A 24,796-nucleotide genomic window follows, 5' to 3' on the forward strand; every position below is an offset into this window, starting at 1 on the left:
AAACACAGAGGCAGAGACACAGGCAGAGGGAGAAGGCTCCCCAGGGAGAGCCTCATGTAGGACTCAATCCCAGGACCCCAGGATCACAACCTGAGCCAAAGGCAGACACTCAACCACTGAGGCGCCCCTATTTATTGTGCTTTATGTAATGCATTGACCCTTGGGGAGGCCTTAAATCAAGACCACACCCACACAAACATATATAAATGATTATCTCTGGGAACCCGCAGCATTTCTCCAGAAAGTGGAAATTCACAATGAAGCTGTTAGGTCAAAGCTTAGAGCACTGACAAAAAGGAATGTTTGTTCTTTGCATCAGGTTATAAGTAGAGAAAGGCTCAAGTGTGGAGATTTCCAGGTCATAACATGTGTTTTGTGTTTTTTTTTTTGTTTTTGTTTTTAAATGAAAGGACTCGCATCGCTTCGGGAAGTACCTGAAACAGGCCATGAGTGACATCATCAGTTTATTTGGGTTCAGCTCCAACTCCAAAAAATAATTCCATTAGAGCCGCCGTGAAGGAAAACGAGCTCTTCGGATAAAAACCAAATGAAAAATAGCTGTGGATCCTGATCGTAGTTCAGGATGAAAAATTGCTCTACAAAACTCAGAAGTTTTCCTTCCAAGGGTTTGATGTTTTTCTTTGTATAGAACAGTAGGTCTCAACCATGTGAAGTAAAACTCCACTACTTCCTGGCAAGTCCTGACTTTGAGAAAGTTTGATAAAATCCCCTCCCCCCCAACCCCCCCCCCCCCCCCCGAAAGCTTTTGCATCTTCCTGGGCTTCCTGAGGGACGAAAATATGATTGAGCTAATTAAGGGAGTAGTGGGGTTGTGACTTCACACATTGGAAATGCGAGTGGCACGTTTCCTTGGTGGTGACCAAATACCTGGTACTTAAACGGGCATTTACTTTAACCGGAGCTTGTTTTGTTCAGAGAGGAAAGCATCTGAGCTTTGGAGATGGGGACCTTTTGTAGCTGATGCATATATAATGCACTAACTGAAACGCTGTGCTTTTGGAAACAGTTTTTGTTGCTGTGGGTAACCCTGTCCTCATTTGCCTCTCCGTGCTTGAAGCAAGTAGTATGCCACACATGTTTAGTTTTACTGACAGAGCAAGTTGTCAAAACCCAGTGCCTTAACAATGCAGGGCCCTAAGTGAAAGGGAGACCGTGGGGAAGATTTACTGTGTCGGGTCTGCAGGTAGAATCATGAGTGTCTTACTCCCTTCCAAGTTTATGGAGTGGGTGACCTGAAAAAGTGTTTCCTATGGTTTCCTTCCCCCTAGAAAGACCAGTTCCCTCCTGAGGGCAGCTGGCCTGGATCCCCCCCAGTCAGACCACCTTCTTCGTATCATTAAGCAACAAAAGAAAAGTGTGTGTGTGTGTGTGTGTGTGTGTGTGTGTATACACACATGTATGTGTGTGAGAAATGGGGAGCAAGGGATGTTGTGGTTAAATGTGAGGTGTCTGGAGCAGTTGCTGCAGAATGAAGGGTAAGCTGTGCCTCAGGACTGCTGCTTATCCAGGCTGACAGCAAGGAGGGCATGACGTTTACCACTGATGAAGGAACAAAGCTTGAGAAATAGAAATAACCTCAGAATGGTCAGGAGAGTGCAGTGCCAGCAGGCCCTGGGAGTGCTTCCCAGTCCCACCTGGCAAGAGAGAACCACGTTCCTTCCCAGAAGAGATGGAGGTAGATGGACATGGTAGGCCACATCATCTCGGTGACTGATGAAGATGCTGTGGGTGACAGGTGCTAGGTTGAACACAGTCTGCCCTTTAGATGGGTGTGCCTTGGGGGATCCCTGGGTGGCTCCGCGGTTTAGCGCCTGCCTTTGGCCCAGGGCGCGATCCTGGAGACCCGGGATCGAATCCCACGTTGGGCTCCCTGCATGGAGCCTGCTTCTCCCTCTGCCTGTGTCTCTGCCTCTCTCTCTCTCTCTCTCTCTCATTCTATGTCTCTCATGAATAATAATAAATAAATAAAATTTAAAAAAAAAAAAAAAAAAAAAAAAAATAGATGGGTGTGCCTTTATTGAAAGTGTCTGAGTGACCAAAAAGCAATTATGCACTGAATTGTCTTCAGTATTTAATGTAAAAATAAAGCATCATGGAATGAAAAGACCCACCACTGCCTCTGGGCTGTAATGACAAGCTTAGCTGTCCATTTTTAAAACTCTGTATTTATTTTTCTGACCACTTTGTTCTGATGGGGTCGTGCACTCCAGTGATACAATGACCAGGCTGGGCTGTTGGAAGAGAGAGGGGCGCTTGCTGCAGAGCACATGTGTTTTATTTCCATATATGTTGTCATGTAAAAATCCCACCTAAATGGGCCAAAGATTTTTTTTTTCTCTTAAAAGCAAGAAGGAATGAAAACAGACAAAAAAGCTAAAATGAAAACCAACAACTATGCTATCAACACCCCCCAGCCCCCATTCATCTGTGGTTCACAGTTAAGGAGGTTGTGGGGGGAGGAGCCCACTCTGCCCCAGGGCAGGCGTGGCTTCCAGTCAAAGCTGGATCAGTCGCTGTCGGAGCCACATCAATCCTGTGCTATTGACCACTGACCTTAGTGTTCACATGTGAATTCAAACGTTGACGTGTAGCACTTAAACATATTTGGGCTTGTTTCTCAGGTTTAAATATTTCAAATGTAATTAATTGTTTTAACCAGTGCAGTTATCAATGCAATTTTATATTTCCTAAAAGAAGGAAGAGTGGGTTTTTATTGTACATGTTGAAAAGAAGAGGGAAGAGTATTATGTATTTAATTTAATTTGGAATAAGCCATAGTCTTAAAGAGCTGTGGTTTGAATTTGTTATCTTGGGCTGTCCACTGCATGTAGATACAATATGCTCTTTTGGATGTAAATCTGAGAACTGCAGTATGAATGTTATCATTAATAAAACATTAATCCCAGTTTTTGTTTCTGGCTCTTTTGTTATGTGAATAAGGAGGTAGCGCTGATGCTGGAGACAAAAGGTGAGAGACTACAGGAGGTTTGCACAGATGGCCTGGCCTGGGCAGAGTGACCTGGCTTAGAAGGGAAGCTGCGGAGTTGGGCTGTGGTTTCCACTCTACGTTTATGCATTTGCTCCCTGTCCCTGTGCCTGGAACAGTGTCCAACACGTAGTAGGTACTCAAATATCTGTTAAGTAGATGCACAACATTACCTTTCTCAATAGTCTTTATTGAGCACCTGCTGTGTGCTAAGCTCTGCTCGGTACAATGGGGACCCCAGTTCTGGCTACAGTGGAGATCGAATCCAGTGGGAGGAGAGAACCAAGACAGCCATTCAGAGGACCTTCAGCGTCCTGAGGCAGATGAGAGGATCATGTGTGGGCAGAGGTAGCTGGCTGAGAAAGGAGGATTTGAGTGGAGGTCTGAGTAACAAGACAGCTGGCTTTGGCTGATCCAGCAGAGCTGAAGAGCATCTAGGAGTGTTGAGGAGGTGCTGGGCCTTCGAGTCTGGCTGGCTTGTGACTCACACTGGAGAGCTGTGCATGCTTCATGCATGGGAACTGCTCTGTAAAAATATGTGAATGGTATGGTCTTGCTCATGCTATTCAAGCTAATCAGATTGTTTTTTGTTTTTTAACGAGGGCTCTTCAGTTTATTTCAGCTGCCTTTAGTTTGGGAAGCCCAAACTGCGTTCTCAGCCCTGCCCTGAACTCAACTGACTTTAACCATGATGCGATTATTTCAGCCCTAAAAGAAGTGAGGCCATCGGCCCTGTGAGGCCCTGGAAACGCCTGGAAAGATACCCAACTGAGGAAAGTGTCTCCTTTGGCGGGCAGCACCACTGGAATGGCACAGTGCTTAAGGGATCTTCAGCTCTATCTGTAGCATTTCAGTATCTCAATAGAGTCATTATTCAATGCAATGAATATGCTAATTTTGATCTGAACAAGTGAGGCTGGTCCGGGCGCCTAGGTTTCCTCAAGTGAACCTAGAGCCCAGGCCCCAGGAACCTCCTTCCTGGCCCTTCCCCCACAGCCCCGCCCCCCGGCCCGAGGCCCCGCCCCCTGCGTGGCCCCGCCCCCCGGTGCCCCGCCCTCAACCGCCAACCGCCGCGGGCACGTGCGGGCCGGCTCCAGCCGGCTCACCCCGCCCCGCTCCGCATCCCCGCTCGGCACCGCAGCAGCCCCGCGGCCCAGGTGCGTCCCCCGGGGAGGCCTGAGCCCGCGCCCCTCGGCCGCCGTCGGATCTGCTCCTGGGCCCCGGGCCCGGCCTAGGGGTCTGCAGGCCGGGAGGGAAGGTGGGTTCCCGGTAGGCTCCTCGGGATGGAGGGACCCCCGCCCGCTCCGCCCCTCGGGATGGAGGGACCGCCCCCCCGGGATGGAGGGACCCCCTCTCCCCGGTCCGCCCCTCGGGATGGAGGGTCCCCCTCTCCCCGGTCCGCCCCTCGGGATGGAGGGTCCCCCTCTCCCCGGTCCGCCCCTCGGGATGGAGGGTCCCCTTCTCCCCGGTCCGCCCCTCGGGATGGAGGGTCCCCCGCCCGCTCCGCCCCTCGGGATGGAGGGTCCCCCTCTCCCCGCTCCGCCCCTCGGGATGGAGGGACCCCCTCTCCCCGGTCCGCCCCTCGGGATGGAGGGTCCCCCTCTCCCCGGTCCGCCCCTCGGGATGGAGGGACCCCCTCTCCCCGGTCCGCCCCTCGGGATGGAGGGTCCCCCTCTCCCCGGTCCGCCCCTCGGGATGGAGGGTCCCCTTCTCCCCGGTCCGCCCCTCGGGATGGAGGGTCCCCCGCCCGCTCCGCCCCTCGGGATGGAGGGTCCCCCTCTCCCCGCTCCGCCCCTCGGGATGGAGGGACCCCCTCTCCCCGGTCCGCCCCTCGGGATGGAGGGACCCCCTCTCCCCGGTCCGCCCCTCGGGATGGAGGGACCCCCTCTCCCCGGTCCGCCCCTCGGGATGGAGGGTCCCCCTCTCCCCGGTCCGCCCCTCGGGATGGAGGGACCCCCTCTCCCCGGTCCGCCCCTCGGGATGGAGGGACCCCCTCTCCCCGGTCCGCCCCTCGGGATGGAGGGTCCCCCTCTCCCCGGTCCGCCCCTCGGGATGGAGGGTCCCCTTCTCCCCGGTCCGCCCCTCGGGATGGAGGGTCCCCCGCCCGCTCCGCCCCTCGGGATGGAGGGACCCCCGCCCGCTCCGCCCCTCGGGATGGAGGGTCCCCCTCTCCCCGCTCCGCCCCCCGGGATGGAGGGACCCCCTCTCCCCGGTCCGCCCCTCGGGATGGAGGGACCCCCGCCCGGTCCGCCCCCCTGGGATGGAGGGTCCCCCTCTCCCCGCTCCGCCCCTCGGGATGGAGGGTCCCCCTCTCCCCGCTCCGCCCCTCGGGATGGAGGGTCCGCCCCCCCGGGATGGAGGGACCCCCTCTCCCCGCTCCGCCCCTCGGGATGGAGGGTCCCCCTCTCCCCGGTCCGTCCCTAGGGATGGAGGGACCCCCTCTCCCCGCTCCGCCCCTCGGGATGGAGGGTCCCCCTCTCCCCGGTCCGTCCCTAGGGATGGAGGGACCCCCTCTCCCCGGTCCGCCCCTCGGGATGGAGGGACACTGCCCCCCTCCCCCAGTCAGACCCTCTGGATGGTGGACTCACCCTCCCTGGCCCTCGGGATGGAGAGACCCCCTGGGGATTCCGGGGCGGACCGCCCACCTCACCTGGTGTGTCCTTGCAGGTGCTCGGCTCCAGGCCGGAAGGAATCCAGTGGCTAGGGGTGTGGGGCGATGCCGGCCCGAGGTCCTGGCAGTGGACATGGAGGAGGCCCCTCTGCTTAGCAGGATGTCCAGTCCGGAGGAGGAGATCGTGACAGACCTTTTCAGTGCCGAGAATCCGTTTGTTTCTGAAAACCTGACCCTGAAGCCCCCGGTAGTGGTGAAGCACGAGGAGGACGAGTTCCACGTGTTTAAGGATGCGTATCTGAGCTCTGCGGACCCCAAGGAGCCCCTCCTGCACGTGTTCAACCCCCCGCTTCACGGGGACTGTGAGAGTCAAGTCAAAGTGGAGCTGGTGGTGGAGGACAACGACGAAGAAGAGATGCTGGCGGAATACCCAAGTCTCCCCGAGCTCCCCCCACTGGAGGACGCCGTGCTGCCCGTGGCCCCGCAGCCGCTGCCACCACTGCCGCAGCCCTACAACGTGCACTTCCTGTCCTCCCTGCTGGCGCCGCATAGGAGTCCTGCTGTGGTGCCGCTGGGCGCCTGGGCCCGGGAAGGAGCTGCCCACCCCGGTGTCCGGGTGATTCCAGTAAGATCCATGTGGCAAGTAGGCCCACGACCTCGGTGCCCCGCCCAAGATAGAGAAGTGAGACCATTGGCTCGGGCCAAGATTCCCCTCTCCAGCCTTTCCACACGTCACTAGCATCCCTGGTTGGATGCACTCATTCCAGCTGAGCACCTCCCTTTGTAAGCCTGGTGTTGACTACCCCGCCAAGCCATTGTCCCTGCAGGAGATGAGGTCCTGAGCAACTGGTTCAAAGTAGCCTAACACTGCAGAGAGCATGCAGCAGAAGAGGGAAGCAGCTAGAAGTGTGTGGCCCTGGGCCTGTTGCTATCACTGGGTTTAGGAAAGAAGCCTCATTTGTGTTTCCCAGTCACTAGTGGGGGAAAAAATGCAATGCAATTGTGTTTTCGTGAAATCAAGACATGAGAGCTTCTCTCTGCTAATAAGGGATTGTTCCTTAACCATATGTAATATAAATCAGAGTCTACGTGAATTCCTGCTAATTTTACCCTAACTAGTGTCTTTAGCTATCATCACTGGTGATTTTCTGCTTTGTTCTTGCTGAACCTAAACAAATCAATTTTTAAAGGAAACGATCCCAAGGGTATGTGTATTGGCCCTCTAAGGGGGCCTGGTTTGAAAACCTAGATTACTTAGCCACAAAATCATTGTAGTATTAAGTTAAACCTCCACAGAGCACTTTGGAGTTGGTGTTGGATGACTGTAGCCTGACTTCAGGAATCAGCCAGAGCTTCAGGAGCTGAAATTTCTGCCTTTCTGGTTCTCCTTTCATGCAATCACTACTCTTTAGTGTAAAGGAAAGCTGGAGAGGAGAGGCTAGACTTCAACCACCCTCGCAGTTTGACATAGAGGAACCCTAGAGCTCACCCAGTCCTACCAGCCTTCACCCACGATACAGGTCTTCCTTGAATCTTTTTCAAATGGCTTGAAATGGCCCCCGCTCCACTTTGCTTCCAGGCCAGACTTGGGTTCTTGGCACCTCTTGCCTGTTGGGCTTAGTATGGCTGCCTTCCTGTACAGAGTGGACCCAGTGAGAATTTACCAGAACAGGAATGGAACTAGCTTATGTCAAAATCATAAAATTCTCTTTTAATGTAATCCAATTTTAACAGAATGTGCAGTTAACAAAATAGAGGAGAGGGTATTTGCATATTTATTTGCTTTTTAAATATTTTATTGCCTATTTCCTAGTTAGGTAGTAAAATGAAAAAGATACAGCATGAACATGTTTATCATTTAAACAGAATGGGATTATTTTTAGTAAATACTGAGAATGAATTGCTAATTTCCTTTTTCTAGAAATTCATTCCCACGTTGACCTTTATTTCTATCTCTTCTGTAAAAATGGGACTTTGCTGAGTATAAGTAGTTTGGATCATAGTTGCATGTGGCTGAGTTGATAAATTTACTATGTAAGTACTTGTTAGTTACAGAGTGGTAAATTAGATGTAATAAACTCAGATGGCGTGTGCCTGGTAAGTTCCTCAAAGCAGAAAGCAGAATAAAATTTAAAATTTTCTCTTTTCTATAAAATTTGAATTATCAAAATAAAACCATAACTTGAAATACAGCTAAACCTTCCTCTTTTTGAAGATGTATACCTTCCTGCTAGTCTGCTGTGCTAAGGAACCTACCAGTAATTATTACCTGTGTGGGTTGCCAATCTCACTGTTCCACATCTCCGTATTCACAGCCATAGCTATACCTTGGAAACATTGTTACCTGAGCTGGGATTTTATATGAGGTCTGCAGAATGCAACCCTACAATCACTGTCTTCTTGGAAGGACCCCAGGACCTGGCTCTCCTGTACTCTGCAAACGGGCACTCTGGGCAGGTTCAGGAAGGCAGGGACAATGCAAAGTGTGGGTTGGATACTGTTCCCAATCCTCCTCATGTTCTTAGCAAACTTTAGAAGGAATCCTCACAATTTTGGAACGCTCAAATCTGATGGTAATTTTTTTTTAACCACCGAGTCTTTCGTTCTTAAATTCCATTAATTTTCAGTACTATCACTGGCATTTCACCCTCTGCTGATTTCACTGTGCGTCACTGAGTTGGCTGTTGTTGGAGAAGATGGCTTAGAGACAGAGTTGGCAACTCTCCTTGCCCTCAGCATTTCTTATTAGTTATCATCCTGCCACTCAGGAAAGCGCTACCATGTAATTGTAAGTTTTGCTGTAAATACATTATCAGTATCACTGAAACATCTGCCGGGATTGTAGGCTTCTTGAGAAAAAACCAAAACAATCATTTGGAACATTTAATACAACTTAATGAGCATGCTCTAAGAATGGTGAGAAAGGATCCACATTTGAGGCCACTTGGGGGAAGGTCCCACAAGGCTGCCAGCTCCTTTAGAGTGGACGGCTGTTGAGTAGCTTGAGAGGCACCAAGGCAACTGGGACGTCTTCTTAGTTCCTTACACAGTGTGTTTGAGACAGCATGAGCACCACATCAAAAAATCACACCTTCACACTTTGCAGACAGGTCGCTTTGGTTCTCAGGGTCCTTAGTTCCTGGAGAGTCTGATCAGATGACTTATCACCCTCCTTGTTGTGTTCCTCCCCCCCACCCCCTCCAGGGTGAATAATAGAGAAGAAGTAAAGGTAAGGATGCTATTTTTTTTTTTTTAGATTTTATTTATTTACTCATGAGAGACACACAGAGAGAGAGGCAGAGACACAGGCAGAGGGAGAAGCAGGCTCCATGCCGGGAGCCCAACGTGGGACTCGTTCCCGGGTCTCCAGGATCACTCCCTGGACTGACGGCAGCACTAAACCGCTGAGCCACCAAGGCTTTCCGCTCTTTACTTTAAAAACATAACTTTGGGGATCCCTGGGTGGCTCAAGTGGTTTGGCGCCTGCCTTTGGCCCAGGGCGCGGTCCTGGAGTCTCGGGATCCTGGCATGGAGCCTGCTTCTCCCTCCTCCTGTGTCTCTGCCTCCCTGTGTCTTTCATAAATAAATAAATAAATAAATACATAAATAAATAAATCTTTAAAAAAACATATAACTTCTACACAGAATTTTCTCTAGTTTGCAACTGTGAAGCCCAGGTCCACAGTGTGGTTTCTAAAATAACAATTGCTTTTTTTAGGTGGAAATAAAGGAAGCAGGTGGTACAATTATAAGTAACAATCCGGAGGAAGCAGCTTTTCAGAACCCTCTTGGCCCTGAATCCTGTTGCAAGTTCCCCTCATCACAAGAAGCAGAAGACACCTCTGGCTGCTCTCACAAGAAAGACTCTAACCCAATGGTAATGATGCCCAAGAAAACGTGTCTCGCTAACATTATCTTAAATATTTGACTCTGATCATTGCTAAGACCATAGGAATTGTTGATTTTGGCCACTGGTTTTCATCCTATTTACTTGAGTCCACATTTTTGGTTGCATCCATCAAAAGCAGAATGTAATTGGGGCCTTCCCAATGCTCTGTTCACTTCTGAAATTCTCATTTCTCAGGTATTAACAAACCAAACAAAGATTAGAACATTGCTGTACTTGCCGAGGAGAGGAACCACAAGTCCCCTTGGCAGTGCAGACTGGGGTGGGCCCAGGGGTGGGGCAGCCTGCAGAGCTGCATGGTTTGGCAGATGGGGCTGCTTCCTGTCCCGTCTGCCCTCAAATTCCTGATTATACCAAGTGACACTCGCGTGAGATAGTCTATTACACATGTGGTTCATGTGATTGTTTGGCATGTTTGTGTTTTCATGTAATCCTCCCGTCAGTACTATAGCCTAGACATTATTTTAATCTACGTTTCATAGATAAGAAAACAGAGATGCTACCTGGCCTGCTTGTAAGTGGTGTATCTGGGGCTCCTGGTCTGAGTATGGTGAGGACTGGGAAGGAGGGGCCCAGAGGATCGGGCCCCATCTGTCCTTTGGCAGAGTCCAAAGAACCAGAGATTGCCTTTTCCTTGGTAGCTCGTTATTCCAAGAAAGGTAGCCTAGGCTGTAAGGCACATACTTTAGGAAATATTTGAAAATGAGCTCATCACAGACTTTGGCTCAACTGTGGCATATGCCAGTACCTGCCGCTCTGTCTGTGGTTCTGCTCAGGTGCATGGGTTCCGAGAGCAGAGCTTTTCCAGGATACCTGGACCAGGTGAGCAGGATGAGAACTTTTCCAGTTATAACAGAGTACTGGGTAGCGTGTGCTCGCTCTTGGGGCAGGGGGTAGGGTGGGGGACGCCCAGGCAGAGCCCAGGAGAGCCTGCTCTTGTGCACGTGTGTACGTGTGCATGTGTATGTATGTGTGTGGCTATAGCTTTGTGCACGTGTGTGTGTGCGTGTGTAGGTATGTGTGTGGCTATAGCTTTATGTTCTAAATACAAATAAAATGCCAACCAAACACGAATACTGGCCTCTTATCCAATGTCAGGGTGATCTAAAGTTTTGACCCAGTGATCAGCACTTTGTTAACATAGTCTCTACGTGTGTTATTCTGCTAACATCGATCCTTTATGCTTATTTGGGCTTTCCTGTCTGGGAAACCCTAAGGCAACCTGAAGTCCGAGACCACAGCTTCTTTGGGTATCTGTGGCTTTACCATCAGAATTAGAAGCTGTGTGTGGGCAGAAACCATGACTTCTCTTGCCTTCATATTCACACCTCACTGCCTTGGATGAGATGGCACCCGGGGCAGGGGGGGCTTTGCTTGACCTGTGTCTTTGACTGACGGACTCACCTGGCTCACTAAGGATTTATTTATGCTCAGAATCCAACTAGGTGATCTGAGAAAGCCAGTCAGGCCCAGGAAAACTGATATGGCTTCTTAGAATCTTCCAGTTCTTGGATTAACCTTTCTAAACTGTACTTGTAGGAAATAAAATAAATGGACATTAAAAAAAACCCACATGTAAAATAATAATACATAGCAGGAAAGAGTAACGTAAAATAAAAGATTATTTATTCTAAGTCTGTGACCAGTTCTAGGGATGGTGTTGAGGATGAAGTCTTTCTTACAGTTAACTGGATCTAATGGGACTGGGGTTGGGCAGATCCACGTACTCTTCATTCACGCAGATGGTGGAATATAAGGATGGCGAAGGAAGCTTTGGTGCATAGTCACCCCATCCTTACCCTAAATCTCCGTGGGCAGCAACCTGTAGAGGAAGGTATGAGCAGGAACTTGTATTCACACACTGAACACATCTCACAAAGCACTTCCTGGGGGATTTTTGCCCTGTGAGACATGGAGTAAGAGTAGAGTAAGAAATGGAAAACAGTTCTTCATCTTGCTATTTTTTTTCCATTGAAACTTAAATTCTGGATTAAAGTTATTTTCTCAGATTTAAGTTTATTTAGGTTCATATTACTGGATATCTTTTAAAAATGAAACCTGATCATTATTTTTCATTTTAGGTGATATGTCAGTTGAAAGGGGGTACACAAATGCTGTGTATAGACAATTCTGGGACAAGAGAACTAAAAGCACTTCATTTGGTTCCTCAGTATCAAGACCAAAATAATTATCTACAGTCAGGTACAGAGTACATTGATTAAAAAAAATATGTCATATTTGATATGTAAGTTGGTAAGTGAATATGTTTGGCTTTGTCTATAGAGTAAAAGTAAATAGGCAGTTAGGTTATTAAAAAGGCAATTTGGCAAACCTCAGAGCCCTTATGAGTGAACTAAGAATAGAAACAAAAATCTTTATAGACTAATTTATGTACATTGTGTTCTTGAATAGTTACCCTGTGCTTCCTTCCCCTAGCTGCAGAGAGCCTTGTGATCCTAACAAATGATTGCTTTTACCAACAAGTGGATATGCCTAGAAGGAACTGGGGTTGAAATATCAGCCTTTCCCGAATTGGGTGGGTGGGGGGGTTAATGGTTCAGGTGTGGTGTTTTTTTGTCTGTTCTTTTGTTAAGATTTTTTTTTTTTTTAAGATTTTATTTATTTATTCATGATAGTCACACACACACACACAGGAGAGAGAGAGAGGCAGAGACACAAGCAGGCTCCATGCACCGGGAGCCCGATGTGGGATTCGATCCCGGGTCTCCAGGATCGCGCCCTGGGCCAAAGGCAGGCGCCAAACCGCTGCGCCACCCAGGGATCCCTTTTGTTAAGATTTTATTTATTTACTCATGAGAGACAGAGAGGCAGAGACATAGGCAAAGGGAGAAGCAGGCTCCATGTAGGAAGCCTGATGTGGGACTTGATCCCGGAATCATGACCTGAGCCAAAGGCAGCTGCTCAACCACTGAGCCACCCAGGCGCCCCTCAGGTGTGGTTTAAATTATATACATTCAAATGGAAACATTTTCATATAATTAGTGAGAACGATGATTATGCTTTAATCACCATGACTTTGAAATAAGTATATCAAATGCTGATTTTCTCTGCCATTCACTCAGAAACATCCTTAAACAGGCATAATAATACATGACCTATAAGTACATAATTATCCTCAAATTACTTATAAATGATAAATGAAAGAATAAATAGCATAAGTTTAGGATTGTGTTTGTAAAAGTTAGACCCTAATTCTTGAAAACTAAGCATCTCTATATGGATTATATACATAATCATGTAATTCTACATCTTGAGTTAATCAGAATATTTTAATTATCAGATATTTTGCTGACCTTGCCAATGATTTATTTTTGTTTTACTTTTTGTTGAAGTATAATTAACCTACCACATTATATTAGTTTTATGTGTACAACAGTGGATTGACGTTTGTATACATTGGGAACTGAACGCAGTAAGTCTTACCATCTGTTGCCACACAAAGTTGATACAGTATTATTGACTATGTTCCCCATGCTGTACTTGCCTATAATTTAGATCAATATTAAATACAGATGTCATTTCAGTGGAACTTTGGAGTTCAAGGCTATAGGAAATATTGCAACTCCTACCCCATCCTGATAGTCTCTTTATTCAGGACCATAACATGCCTTCAAGGCATTTACTTTCCTGTGATGCAGAATCGGGATTGGAGCTTTGTCTTCCAGGAGACCTTGGTCCAGTCCCACCATGGATTTTCTGGCTCCAGTCCCTGTAGGTCAGAGTGGCATCAGATCCTCTGCACAGGCAGAGAAGGCTTCTTTCCTAATTCCCTTCCTTCTGGAACATGACAAAATCCTCATGCCTTTAGGTCCACAGAAGGAGAGAGTTTATACAATGTTCTCTAAATCTCCTTCCTTGTCATAGAATCATACCCCCCCCCCAACAAGGTACATATGAAATACCAGCATAAAATAAATGCATCTTGTTACCGAAGTCTCAAGGTAACATCACTCAAAGGATGCATAAGCCTGGAGCAGGAAGTGTGTTCAGCTGGTAGGGGATTTGAAACACTAAGACACATTTCTTCCTCAGCTTGGACTTATTGAACATGGAGGTTTGCAAGGGCCTGCATATCTCAGGAATGTTTTTCACTGCACCCTTAGACCAAATATCAATCAGTTCCAGCAGTTAAATAGTTTTGGGTCCAAATAGCCCAATAAGTATTTACCTCCTAGTATGTTAGTAACCATTTGAAAAAAAGAATGCACATAAATTGAAAGTAGTTCACATGATGTCCAACAGATGTCGCTGTGCTTTCCTTGACTGTGTGACCATGACCCTGTGGTGAGTTCACTGATGCGCCTGCAGGCACCCAGACACAGTCATACAGTTTGGGAACCTGGACACCTGGCAACAGTTTCGTTTTTAGTATAGTAGGCTATCCCTAAAAGCTTAAGTTAAGCAGTTTTATGGCCAAGAAAAAAGGGTGGTAATAACTTAAAAAAAAAAAAACATGACTCAAAAAGTTTTACAGAATAAAAAAACAAATAGGATCAGGATATGTTTAAATTATTTTGCACATGATAAATCCCTGATACATGATCATGTTTGTACTTCCATGTGCAAGCAGAAAAGGAACAATATATGTTATCAATTAATTTTAATTGTCTTCCTTACAGATGTCCCTAAACCAATGACTACTTTAGTAGGAAGATTTTTGCCAGTACCAGCAAAATTAAATCTCATTACACAACAAGTGAGTCATTGTTTTAATAAAAAAAAAAAAAAGTACATTTGGGCATTATTTTCTCTTAAAATTTCAATTGTTGAAGTTGGAATTACTCAGGAAACATAATTTATCCTGTTTTAAAATCAATGGTAAAACCTTTTCCAAGTATTCAGTAGCTTCCCCACGGTGTCAGACGCTGGGTGTTGGGAGGGAATGGAATGATTGCAGACAAGTTCTGGGCCTGCCAGGTGGGGCCGCCTCGCCCTTCCCCACAGCCTCCAGACCACCTTTCTGCCTCCTCTACGGCCCTGCTGTCTATCCACCAGCATAAATCTCCCATTTGGTGTAGAGCCTTCTTCAATGGTCACAGCATTTCTGCGTGTTTTGGTTTGTTTGTTTGCCTGCATCCACAGGAGTAGAGATCTCATGAGTCTAGTTTGTCTCTGTAAACTGAGAACTGGAACCAAACCTGGCACTTACAGGACATTCACATGGAGTGACTTTCGCTCAATAGGGCAGGCGCTGGTCAGAGCACTTGGACTACATCAGTGAGCTAATAATGCTAAATGATCCCCCTGAACAAAAGCAAAAGCAAACACGTGACTCTACCCCCTGCAGCTTGCGTTTTAGTGTGGGAGACAGACAATAGGCAAATCTAGTCCATAAACTATATTATATGCTAGGAGAGCAGGGAATGGGCATAGGGTACAGAGGCTCTGTGAGAGGAAGGCAGAATACAGGTTTAAACGGACCAGTCACAGTTGGCTGCATTGAGAAGGTGACAGTTGAGCAAAATCCTGAAAGAGAGGAGAGGGTGAGCCGTGTGACTGTCACATGGAAGAGCACCCCAGGCAAGCAAAAGAGCACAACACAGGGTCAGCCTGCTGTGAAAACAGCAGATAGTGATGAGGGGGTCAGGGGGAGGGGATGGAGTGAGCAAGAGGAAGGGAACAGAAGGTGAGGAAGGATGGATGTAGATGGCATTTAAAGCCTTGAGATAAGAAGGTTGTGGGGCAGCAGGTATAAACAGTCAGATGTTAGTCAAGTGAGTAAATAAATATTTCTCAAATGATAACGTTAGCCAGGAGGGCAAAGAGTATTGATCAGTGCAGGAGATCCTAAGCTGTGATCCCCTGAGCACCTGACGCAGAGTCTTGCAGATGCTGCACACAAGCCTCCTGCCTTCTGGCTGCCTCCACTCCACCATCTTCCTTTCTTCACTGTGTCAGCCCCAACCAGAGAGACCCACTTGGACTTGCTCTTGCACATCACAAGGTCCCTTTGGACCACAACTCCTGTCTGTCCACCACCTCCCCATCTTTTCTTGGCTGTTATTCCTGGCCTCATGTCGGGTGCTTCTGACTTCTTACCCTTGAAGCAACCACTTTAGGAATGCATTTGCTGCTTTCTTGCCAAACTTCCAGTTCTGTATATATATTTCTAAGTATTTTATTTTTAAGTAATTTCTGCACCCCACATGGGGCTTGAACTCAACCGAGAGATCAAGAGTCACACATTCCACCAGTTGAGCTGACTAGATGCCCCCAAAGTCTGTATTTTTTAAGCATGTAATGACTCACACTGTGGTGCACGGACCAGGAGCCTGGGCATCATCTGGAAACTTATTAGAATGCAGGATCTCAGGCCCTGTCCTAGACTCGCTGACCCAGAATCTGCGTTTTTGCGAGATCCCAGGTGATGTGAGTGAGGAACCCTGCCTTGGAGTTCACGTCTTTACTCCTAAGTGGCCAACCTTTGCTGAAGAAGGTCATGGGTTCCAGGATAAAGCTGCTCGAGATTTACTACCTATGCCATACTTAAGACAACTCTTTTTCTCTGCTTTATTTTGGGGCTAAATAAGCAAAGGGGAAAGGAGAAATTGTACCTGGTTTATCCAAAGGATTGCCTCGATCCTGAGAACTGTGAAATCCCTTCTCTAAAACACTGCTCAGGTTTTGACTGTCACTGGGGACATAGGCCTGATAGGTGTCTGGTGATGGGAAAGAGGAGGTTTCAGTAATTTGTGAATGCTTCCCTCCTGTAAATTGAGTGAGGAGGGCAGAGCTCCACACGGAAGGGAGGGACCCCTGGGGTGAGGCTCCCCGGAGGGACAGGGCTTTGTGCTGAAGGGCATGGACCCAGGGTGGCTTCTCAGTGTTTTCCAGCCCTACAGACAGTGATAACACACAATTTAACAAGAGGCAGAGAGAAAAAAATGAGTAGGATGAATAAAATATTTGTTTTTCCAGGACTGTACTTTTTAAGTTTTAAGTAATCTCTACACCTAACATGGGGCTTGAACTCAAAACCCTGAAATCAAGAGTCACATGCTCTCCCGACTGGACTGGCCAGGTGCACCCGCCACCCCCCCCTCCCCGCTCCCCTGCAAGACTGTACTTTTTATATAAAGCTTACTTTTAAATTTCAAGTGTTCAGGGGAGGAATTTCAAGTGTTCATCCAGGTGAACAGGATAGGGTATTGAAGTGTGACATATACAAATCATGTTGAAACCTAAATTTATGTAATACTTTACATTTCTTCAGGCTTAAAAGAATTAGGTCATTCCTGACTTTGCTACCCTTTCCTTTTCCTGGGAATATCCTCTGTGAGCCACGCTGTGAGTAATAGAAAGAAAAATAAATGAAAGCCAGGAAAACAAAGGACACAGAGGGGGCAGAGGTTGTGACATTGCTTTTGGACTTGTTGAAACTGACTACAAAGTTGTTTTTTATTTTTATTAGATGAGACACTAATGATTGATAAGCCTTCAGATTTTTTAAAAATATTTTATTTATTTGAGACGGAGAGCAAGCACGAGTGGGATGAGGGGCAGAGAGAGAAGCAGACTCCCCACTGAGCCGGGAGCCCAATGTGGGGCTTGATCCCAGGACTCTGGGATCATGACTTGAGCTGAAGGCAGACGCTCAACCAGCTGAGTCACCCAGGCACCTCAAGAGCTCTTATGCTATACCAAGAATGTACTCATAATTAAAGAACAGTTTCAGTTTACAGAAGTTTGTGATGGAATTTAATTCATAATTTGTAGTCATAAAAATGAAAAAGCCATCCTATAGTGTCCATGGCCAGCCGCTTGACTGCTGTGTGTGGCTGCCGGGCCCTGCATCCCTACCCTGCGGCCCCCAGTCCACACAGGCAGGGCTCTCTCGTCCCCGGCACGGTGGCCGGGAGGGTCTGGGACACCATGGGCTAGGCTCCCCGACTGCTGCAGAGAAGCCTGGGCCAGAGCCCACTCCAGTGTGAGGGGAATTGTCATGGTGGTGGGGCCTGACGTCGTAAAGTGATTGGGTTGTAAACCTCCAGAAGAACATCAGTTATTTTTGTCTATACCTAGGGGTTGGCTGGATGGAACTTTTAAAACATGTACTAATTAGAAATATGCTTGTCTTTGACTTTACACAGCTTGAAAATGGAGCCTTACCGTCCATAGTCAACGGGTCTATTTTCCCTTCGGGATCCACTCTTCCAGGACCACCCAAAATAACTTTGGCTGGGTAAGGATTAAAAGCAATCAATTGTCACTTACTTTAATATAAGAGTTTATTCTAAGTTCTAAATCAACTGTAAGCCTTGAAGACCTCTAAACAATATATTTTACATTAAGCAGCACCACTCACAATGTCGCCCTGTGTGTCTGGTTTGTCGCTGGAAGGGCTTCCACTTTGTCCACTGTCCCGTGTCGGTGATTCAGGGGTCTGCTGCCATTTAGAGCTCTGTCTTGGTCTCATATGAGTTTAAACTGAGATGGTTTATTTCTGTTTCGCAGTCATCAACATCAGTAATGCTGCGGCATGCACTTAACACCGATGATGGCCTAGAGCGTCTTTATGGGCCATCTTTGCCTGCTGCCGAGTCCCTGATGGGTCAGGCCACACTGAGTGGCAGGTGCCGAGGACACAGTCCACATGGATGTGGGCTGCCCTTAGCTGGGGCCTTGTGTTGCCATTTTAAGGTCACATCTATAATTGTAACTAATTAAACTAACCAAGCTGGTTGGAACATTCATCTGCTAACAGTGGACGGGACAGCCCGTCCCGCTCGTGGAGCCTTTGAGTTGGTTACAGAGGTCAGTCTGTTCCTGCCTCTGTGGGTTTGGGGTACACAATCCAATGTTGTCAGACATCCCAATCAGGTCATGCAGTTGATGATGTGTTCACCATGGGCTCAGGTGCTCTCCAGGCCACTGCTGGGCTCATGGCGTTGGTGAGTGGGAGGAGGGATGACTAGGGGCAGTGTGGAAGGCCAAACCAACCCCTTGGCAGAGTTCTAGATCTGTCAATGCCTTCCCCTCTGCATTGCCGCTGGAGCGTGTTGGGGGCTCTCGTGGTTCACTGCTGCTGTGGTTTGAACAGCCTGTCTTTCTGGTGGTTGTCACATGGTACCTGGGCAGACGATGGCTTTCAGTTCGTTGGACGGGATCAGGCTGTGTGAAGCATTCTCCTTGCTCCACTGTCTTGATGAGAGATCAGGGAGGGTGTGTAGTCACTATTATGGTACTCGGTCCTGTCATCATGGCTCTTCAACATTTCTGAGCAAAACAGAAGCTGCATAGTGACTTGTAGTTCCTGCTGGCAGCCTCCCACCTTTGGTTACCCTGCATGACCTATGATGTTACCATCCCTACTATACTCCCTTTATCTTTCTCGGAATCTGGGAGCATCTGGCCAACAGTGTGGCATTACTCTGTGCTTTAGCTGGTCTGGAGCATTCAAGGGAATTTGGCGCTTGTAATGCTTCATTTCAAGTGTGTGCTCTTGGAGTCCCGGTGCAATCCGAGGTCTCTCTGTGTCATGGCTGCCAAAATGCCCTTGTGGCGGATAGTAAGTATCTGTGACCTCACCGGTGTTGTCAAGTTCTATCTCCTTCCAAAGTAGTTTGGCTTCTTCCATCTATATTAAACTATTGTTTTCGAATTTTATGTCATTGACAATCAGTATCAAGTAATTTGACAGCTGATTATATATTATCTTCTGTCCTCCAATTTTTCAATCCTATATGTCTCATGTCCCAAATTATTTGTTGGATTACTCCTGGACTGGTACTATAAATTTTTATACGTGTATTTTTTGGTATTCCCTGAAGCACTTATCACAGTCCTGACCACTTGATGATCCCTCAGGAAATGCCTATTGTTATCTTCCTGATACAGGTTGTTCACTGAGCTATATATACTCTGTCCTCCCACAGTTGTGGCAGGTCACCCCTGGAATGTCTCCATGCACCCCATCCCATTTTTTTTTAAGATTTTAGTTATTCATGAGGGACACACAGAGAGGCAGAGACACCGGCAGAGGGAAAAGCAGGCTCCCTACAGGGAAACTGATGTGGGACTCGATCTCAGGACCCCAAGATTACACCCTGAACCGAAGACAGGTGCTCAACCACTGAGCCACCCATTTTTTAAAGGAAAGAATTTTTGTTGCTCTGGACAGCAGTGCCAGGCCACTGTGGGCCCCATTTTTGGGGCAGGGCTTAGGGCTGAGGGCAAGGTCAGTGAAGTAGGTGTGCAAGCCCACTCCTCTGCATAGCATAGCCTGTGTCTGAATCAGGGTGCATGGGCCAGGGGGCAGTGTAGCCAGATCTGCCACCCTCAGGCACCTTTGGGGACAGAAAGCCGTCGTTCTGCTATGTACAAAGGGGAAAAGTAAACCCGAGGAATAATAAATTAATATAGCATTCAGTGATGTAGTTTCTGGGACATTATCTTTAAAATGGGAGCATCTCCAAAAGTAAGAGCAGCTCCTCCGTGAGCTGGGTACCAAGTATGGGAGGGGATGGGGTGTTGCTAACAGAAGCCTCGATGGTGAGGCTGGGGTGGAGGCCACTAAGTCCGGCATGCCCATGCAGGAGGAACCTGTGCCAGGGCACAGGGAATGAGGGGCTGAGCTAGGATTTAGGATGGACCCCAGTTGGGACTCCAGGTAGTTGAGTAGGTGAGTGCACAGAGTACAAGCAAAGGGGCTTGCCTGGCACACTGTCCTCCGGGCATTTGTATTAGCTACGACCACGGCTCAGAGTATTTCCGTGCTCCACGTGGATACTGTGGCAAACGTGAAGCGTGTGCCACATACCATTGTGGTTTCTGTAGGAAGCCCTAGAGCAAGCTGTGTCCCTGGCCTGAGATAAGACTACTCACATCATCTCAAAGAGTGCTTTGCTGTATGAGATGGCCACACATGATGCAGCAGAGCCCTGTCGCCAGGACCCTCCTTTCCACCTCAGTGTATTAAACTTCTCACATAACTAATATTCGAAGTTCCTCAGTGAGCAGTATTGTAAAGCAGCACTTGGAGCTTTTCCCGATTTTTAATCCACAGCAGCCCCTCATAGTTAGCATCCAGGACTAATGTGTCTCTCCTCCTCTGATCTTCCTCATGATGGCTCCTGGGCTGATCCCCAAGAGCACTTGGGAGAGAGGTCTCCCTCGAAACCTGCTTTGATGTTGGGGTAGTTCTAGAGTGTGGACAGCTCTAACACTGCTGGAACAACATAGAGTGATGATTCACCTCTTCTTGAGATTATACTATTTGTCAGAGTTCAGATTTTGGAAAATACAAAACAGTTGAAATAAAGGAGCTATTTGGTGTGAGGGTCCCCACACAATAGGGGTTGAAACAGATCAAGGGAAGAAAGTCCAGAAGGCTTCTTGGGGAGGGGACAGCGATAGGGTCCTGTTCTGAATCCCGCCCTCCGACCCCCTGGGGGATCTGTGGGCACACAGGTGGGATTGGCCAGGCTAGATCCATCATATTGTAGATATGCACACCACTTCCATTTCATGATCAGGCTCCAGTAAATAATACCCATAACTCCCTGGTGTTGAAGTTTTCAGTATTTGTTCAAAAACACCAGATGCTTAGCTAATTCTCCTTTTAAATAGTAATGATCTGAATATTCTCTTTTTTAATCTTTATAGAGTAACTCTTAGTTCATGGGACACAAAGTCTAAAAAGCCATGTAACTGTACCAAATCCCAGTGTCTGAAATTGTAAGTAATCACAAATCCTTCATTATTAAATAGAAATAAGGTTGTTTAGAAGTCAGTAAGTGGCACAGAGTCCAGACAAGCCTCGGTGGCGAGCAGTGCACAGTCTACAGCCGAGGTCTGACAGCCATGTGCTAGCACTCACCGCCAGCCAGAGCCGCCAGACGCCGTGCCTTCTGCACAAGCCTGGGTCAGGTCTCTTGGGATTATCTTGGCCCATTAACTTAGTAAAGGACCCGGCCTTGCACCTCCCGTAGTGTGACTTTCTTGGGTTTTGGTTTACATCTCTGCCCCTCGGACAGGTGCTGACCATGACATCCTTGTGGAACCCTAACTATGACATTTCCACATCCTGGTTTTTACAAGTTTGGTGGATGGGTTCACTTCATGTTGAATTTTCTCAGAAAAATCCTGCCCCACGGATGCCAGCTCACAGGAGGCTCAGGCAGGGGCAGTAGGGCAGGTTGTGCAGCAGAGTCATGGGCCATGGGCACACAGTGTGGCTGACATGGGAGGTGGATCCAACATCTGCTCCTGCTCTGCCACGTGTGGACGGTATTCATGCTGCCTGCCCTGCTCTCGGCTTTGCCCGGTTTCTGTCCTGAAGGCTTGCCTGGCTTTGAGGTGACATGTTGGAGGGGGAATCCATCCTCATCCTGATGTCTAACCTGTCTCCACGTGGTTTTTCCATTGCAGAGCTCCTGCTGAAGTCACTGGGAGCTCCGCTGATGGGATAGTGACTTGGGGGGTATACAAGTGGGTACAAAGCCAGAAGTCCGAGAAACTTGGTTCACTGAAAAGACAAATCCATTTCTTTCGAAAGCAGTGCTGAAATCTAGGGTTGACCATGTGAAAACATTTGAGCTATCCCTGGTTTAGTCTGTGAATGCCAGCCACGCACCTCTCTGAACGCTGGACGCGCCATGAGACCACTAACATGCAGCTCTGGGTGAGGAGGAAGGAGAGCGGAGGGAAAAGCCTGGACCGCGTGACACTGTCGAGCCAGAGTGGCTGGCCCAGATGGAGACGTCCGCTGCGGTGGAAGACAAAGTGGTAGCGTGTAGAGTGGACAGAGCCAGGATTAGGGCGGGCCTGGGGACCAAGCTGCCCAGCTGTAGTCTTGTCTGGGGACTGGGGAGACCCAATGACCTGGGAAGCCTAGAGCAAGATGTAGAGATTATCAGGTGGGGCTCTAAGAAGGGTTTAACTTACTGATGACCCCACAATGGAAGCCCAAGGACATGGCTTCCTGCCCAGAAGCAGTTTTCCAGATTAATAGGTGACTGATGCATTAAAGAAAGAATCTGCCATCCCAGGTGGGCTGGGTCAGCATTGGAACAAAGGAAAAGGAGGTTCAGAGTGTGTCCTGTGCTCTCAGACAGAGGAGGCACTGTCTCCGAGGGACGTGGGCACCGCCTTCTCAAGGGAAAGGATGTGTGCTGTGTGCAAGAGGCTTACGGCACTCACGTCCTGCTTCAGGACCCTGCACCTCCGACCCCACGCTCAGCACGTCACACCGCCTGGCCGTGATCTCACTGCCCTGGGAGCTCCACGCTGAGAAGCTGGGGGCCTCAAGCATGATGAGCCCTGGAAGGGGATGTTATTTGCACCTGAAATGAACACGTGGCATTCTGATCAGTGCATCACGGTTTGTTGGCATCAATCACTGAGAAACCAATGATCCCTGGAAGGGTTGTTTTCGGAAAGGCTGAGGAGTGGGTAAACTCACCCACCTGTGCAGAGGCAACCACCAGGTCTCTTGGTGGCCGACCGTGCTTGGCGGCAACATGACTGTTTCTGTGCGTGCGCTGCAGGTGCTGGGGAGCTTCGGCCGGGACTCCTTGCTGGGAGTGGATGCTCTGTGGCCTGCCCCACCATCACATAATGAGATAGCTTTCAGTTTCCTTTACTCTTTTTCTCCCCACAAGTCATGTTCTTACAGTGACAGAAGATCATTCTCTTGGGGTGTGCTGGTCTTGCTTCACTGGGAGTATTGTAGGAGAAAGGTCCAGAGGGATTGCTATGAATTGGCCATCAATGAAGCGAGAAACACATTATTGTATTTTTTGAAAATCACAGCGATACACGCACATGGGTAAAAATCAGTCACAATAGCCAGATGACAATGGAAAGTAATAGTACCTTGTTCCACCTCTTCCCATTCTCTGGACTCCTCCCTAGAAGCGACTGTTTTATTGGCTTCTGTTTTCAGGCTTTCTGGGGGGATTATCTACCGCTTGTCCCTGTGAGGGTTTCACTCTGCACCCATGTCCCTCCCTCCCTCTTCCAGAGAAGCTAGAGCCACCCCTGCTAAATCCTCTCCTGGTTTCCTCGAAACTTTTACATAATGGACTTCGACCTTTCTGTGATGTGTCATTAGTCAGCGGAAGTTGGGAATTATTTTTAAATGATAAAATTAGTCTATACAATTAAAATGGCATTGATGTAAACTTAATAAAAAGGTAGATAAATGTTTTGTGATTATCTTATTGAAAATTCACTGATTATTTAAGAGTTTGTGAGCAGTGCACTTCTCCCTTTCCACTGCTACCTATGTCTTAATATTTTCATATATTTTAAACATTGATCTGCTTCATATGTAGTTTATAAAAGCATTGATTGTGAAAGTCACTTCTGTAACAGGATTTTTTTTTATGTAGGCTGTGACATAAGTGTGGTATTCCAGACCTCTGGGCAGTAACTTCACAGAGTGGGGAGGAGTGCTCTCTGTGGGAAAGAGGTCTCCTGAGTTAGTTCACTCTGAAAGGAGGAACCCGCTTTACGGGTATGGATGCTTTTCCACACAGTTTTAATTAGTCCTGAAATACATTAGTCAGCAAATCGAAACAAAGTTTTTTAAGTATCCTTCATTTTGATTCAATTTTTGCTGAGATGCTGGGTGGGATTTGTTAGGAGCAGTTATATCATCCGCATTGTTTTCACCCTAATCAAATCCAAATCAAGATTTTAATCATAGATTGGGCAGTCTCTAATACTGGTTTTTCAAATGGCCTTTTGTCTCTGATTATAATTTTATAATTATTATATAATTATATTACATAATAATTATAATTAATCAGAATCCTGTGGCTAAAAGATCCAATCTGGGTAATCATTTTGTATAATCTCCTCTTTCTTACTTATACTTTAGATTCCTTCTTTTCTGTTACAAAATGTCAAATATTCTAATTCACATTCAGTAGCTCAAAATTCTAATCTTTGCTTGTCTGATTCTAGTGTTCTCTTGATTTTTCACTTGTTACCACATGTATTTTGCAAATATTTACAAATTGTAAATTATAATCACTGGGACTTTATATACAGGAATTCTGAGATTGGCCTGAGGGTGCATTCCTGCAGGGAGAGTTTGTGTTTGCTTCTTCTTTGGCCTTGGTGGCACTTCCAATTTGGACAACTTAAAATTTTTCCTAAGATCTTATTTTAGGACACAGTATGAATTCAAACCCAGATGAGCCCCCTCCTCCCAAGCCAGTGTCCAGATGGATGCATTTTCTTGCCTTTTCTTCTGCAGGGCATATTTTCCTAGCGCACTCACTCACTCCCTGGGTGTAGACCC

The 24,796-nt window shown here is 47.6% G+C and overlaps 2 protein-coding genes across 15 annotated transcripts in view; both read left to right on the plus strand.

Annotated features, from left to right (window-relative positions):
- CPT1A (carnitine palmitoyltransferase 1A) overlaps positions 1–2,926 on the plus strand; it is a 57,066-nt gene extending 54,140 nt beyond the window's left edge. The window contains exons 19-20 of the mRNA XM_025445769.3: positions 411–1,790; positions 2,024–2,926. Coding sequence (XP_025301554.1) covers positions 411–497 — 87 coding nt within the window. The 3' untranslated portion in view covers positions 498–1,790; positions 2,024–2,926. The remainder of the gene's footprint in view (positions 1–410; positions 1,791–2,023) is intronic.
- A 1,142-nt stretch (positions 2,927–4,068) lies between these two features.
- TESMIN (testis expressed metallothionein like protein) overlaps positions 4,069–24,796 on the plus strand; it is a 41,012-nt gene continuing 20,284 nt past the window's right edge. For 7 of the 14 annotated variants that reach the window (XM_025446128.3, XM_025446135.3, XM_025446133.3 and 4 more), the window contains exons 1-7: positions 4,111–4,265; positions 5,675–6,261; positions 9,337–9,495; positions 11,607–11,727; positions 14,166–14,242; positions 17,637–17,728; positions 21,151–21,222. In XM_025446128.3, coding sequence (XP_025301913.1) covers positions 5,752–6,261; positions 9,337–9,495; positions 11,607–11,727; positions 14,166–14,242; positions 17,637–17,728; positions 21,151–21,222 — 1,031 coding nt within the window. In that variant the 5' untranslated portion in view covers positions 4,111–4,265; positions 5,675–5,751. Of the gene's footprint in view, positions 4,277–5,674; positions 6,262–9,336; positions 9,496–11,606; positions 11,728–14,165; positions 14,243–17,636; positions 17,729–21,150; positions 21,223–24,796 lie in introns of all 14 variants that reach the window. The other 7 variants (XM_025446130.3, XM_025446132.3, XM_025446131.3 and 4 more) reach the window with 7 other exon arrangements.

This window comes from Canis lupus, chromosome 18, assembly GCF_003254725.2.
Source record: "Canis lupus dingo isolate Sandy chromosome 18, ASM325472v2, whole genome shotgun sequence".
Taxonomy (NCBI): domain Eukaryota; kingdom Metazoa; phylum Chordata; class Mammalia; order Carnivora; family Canidae; genus Canis; species Canis lupus.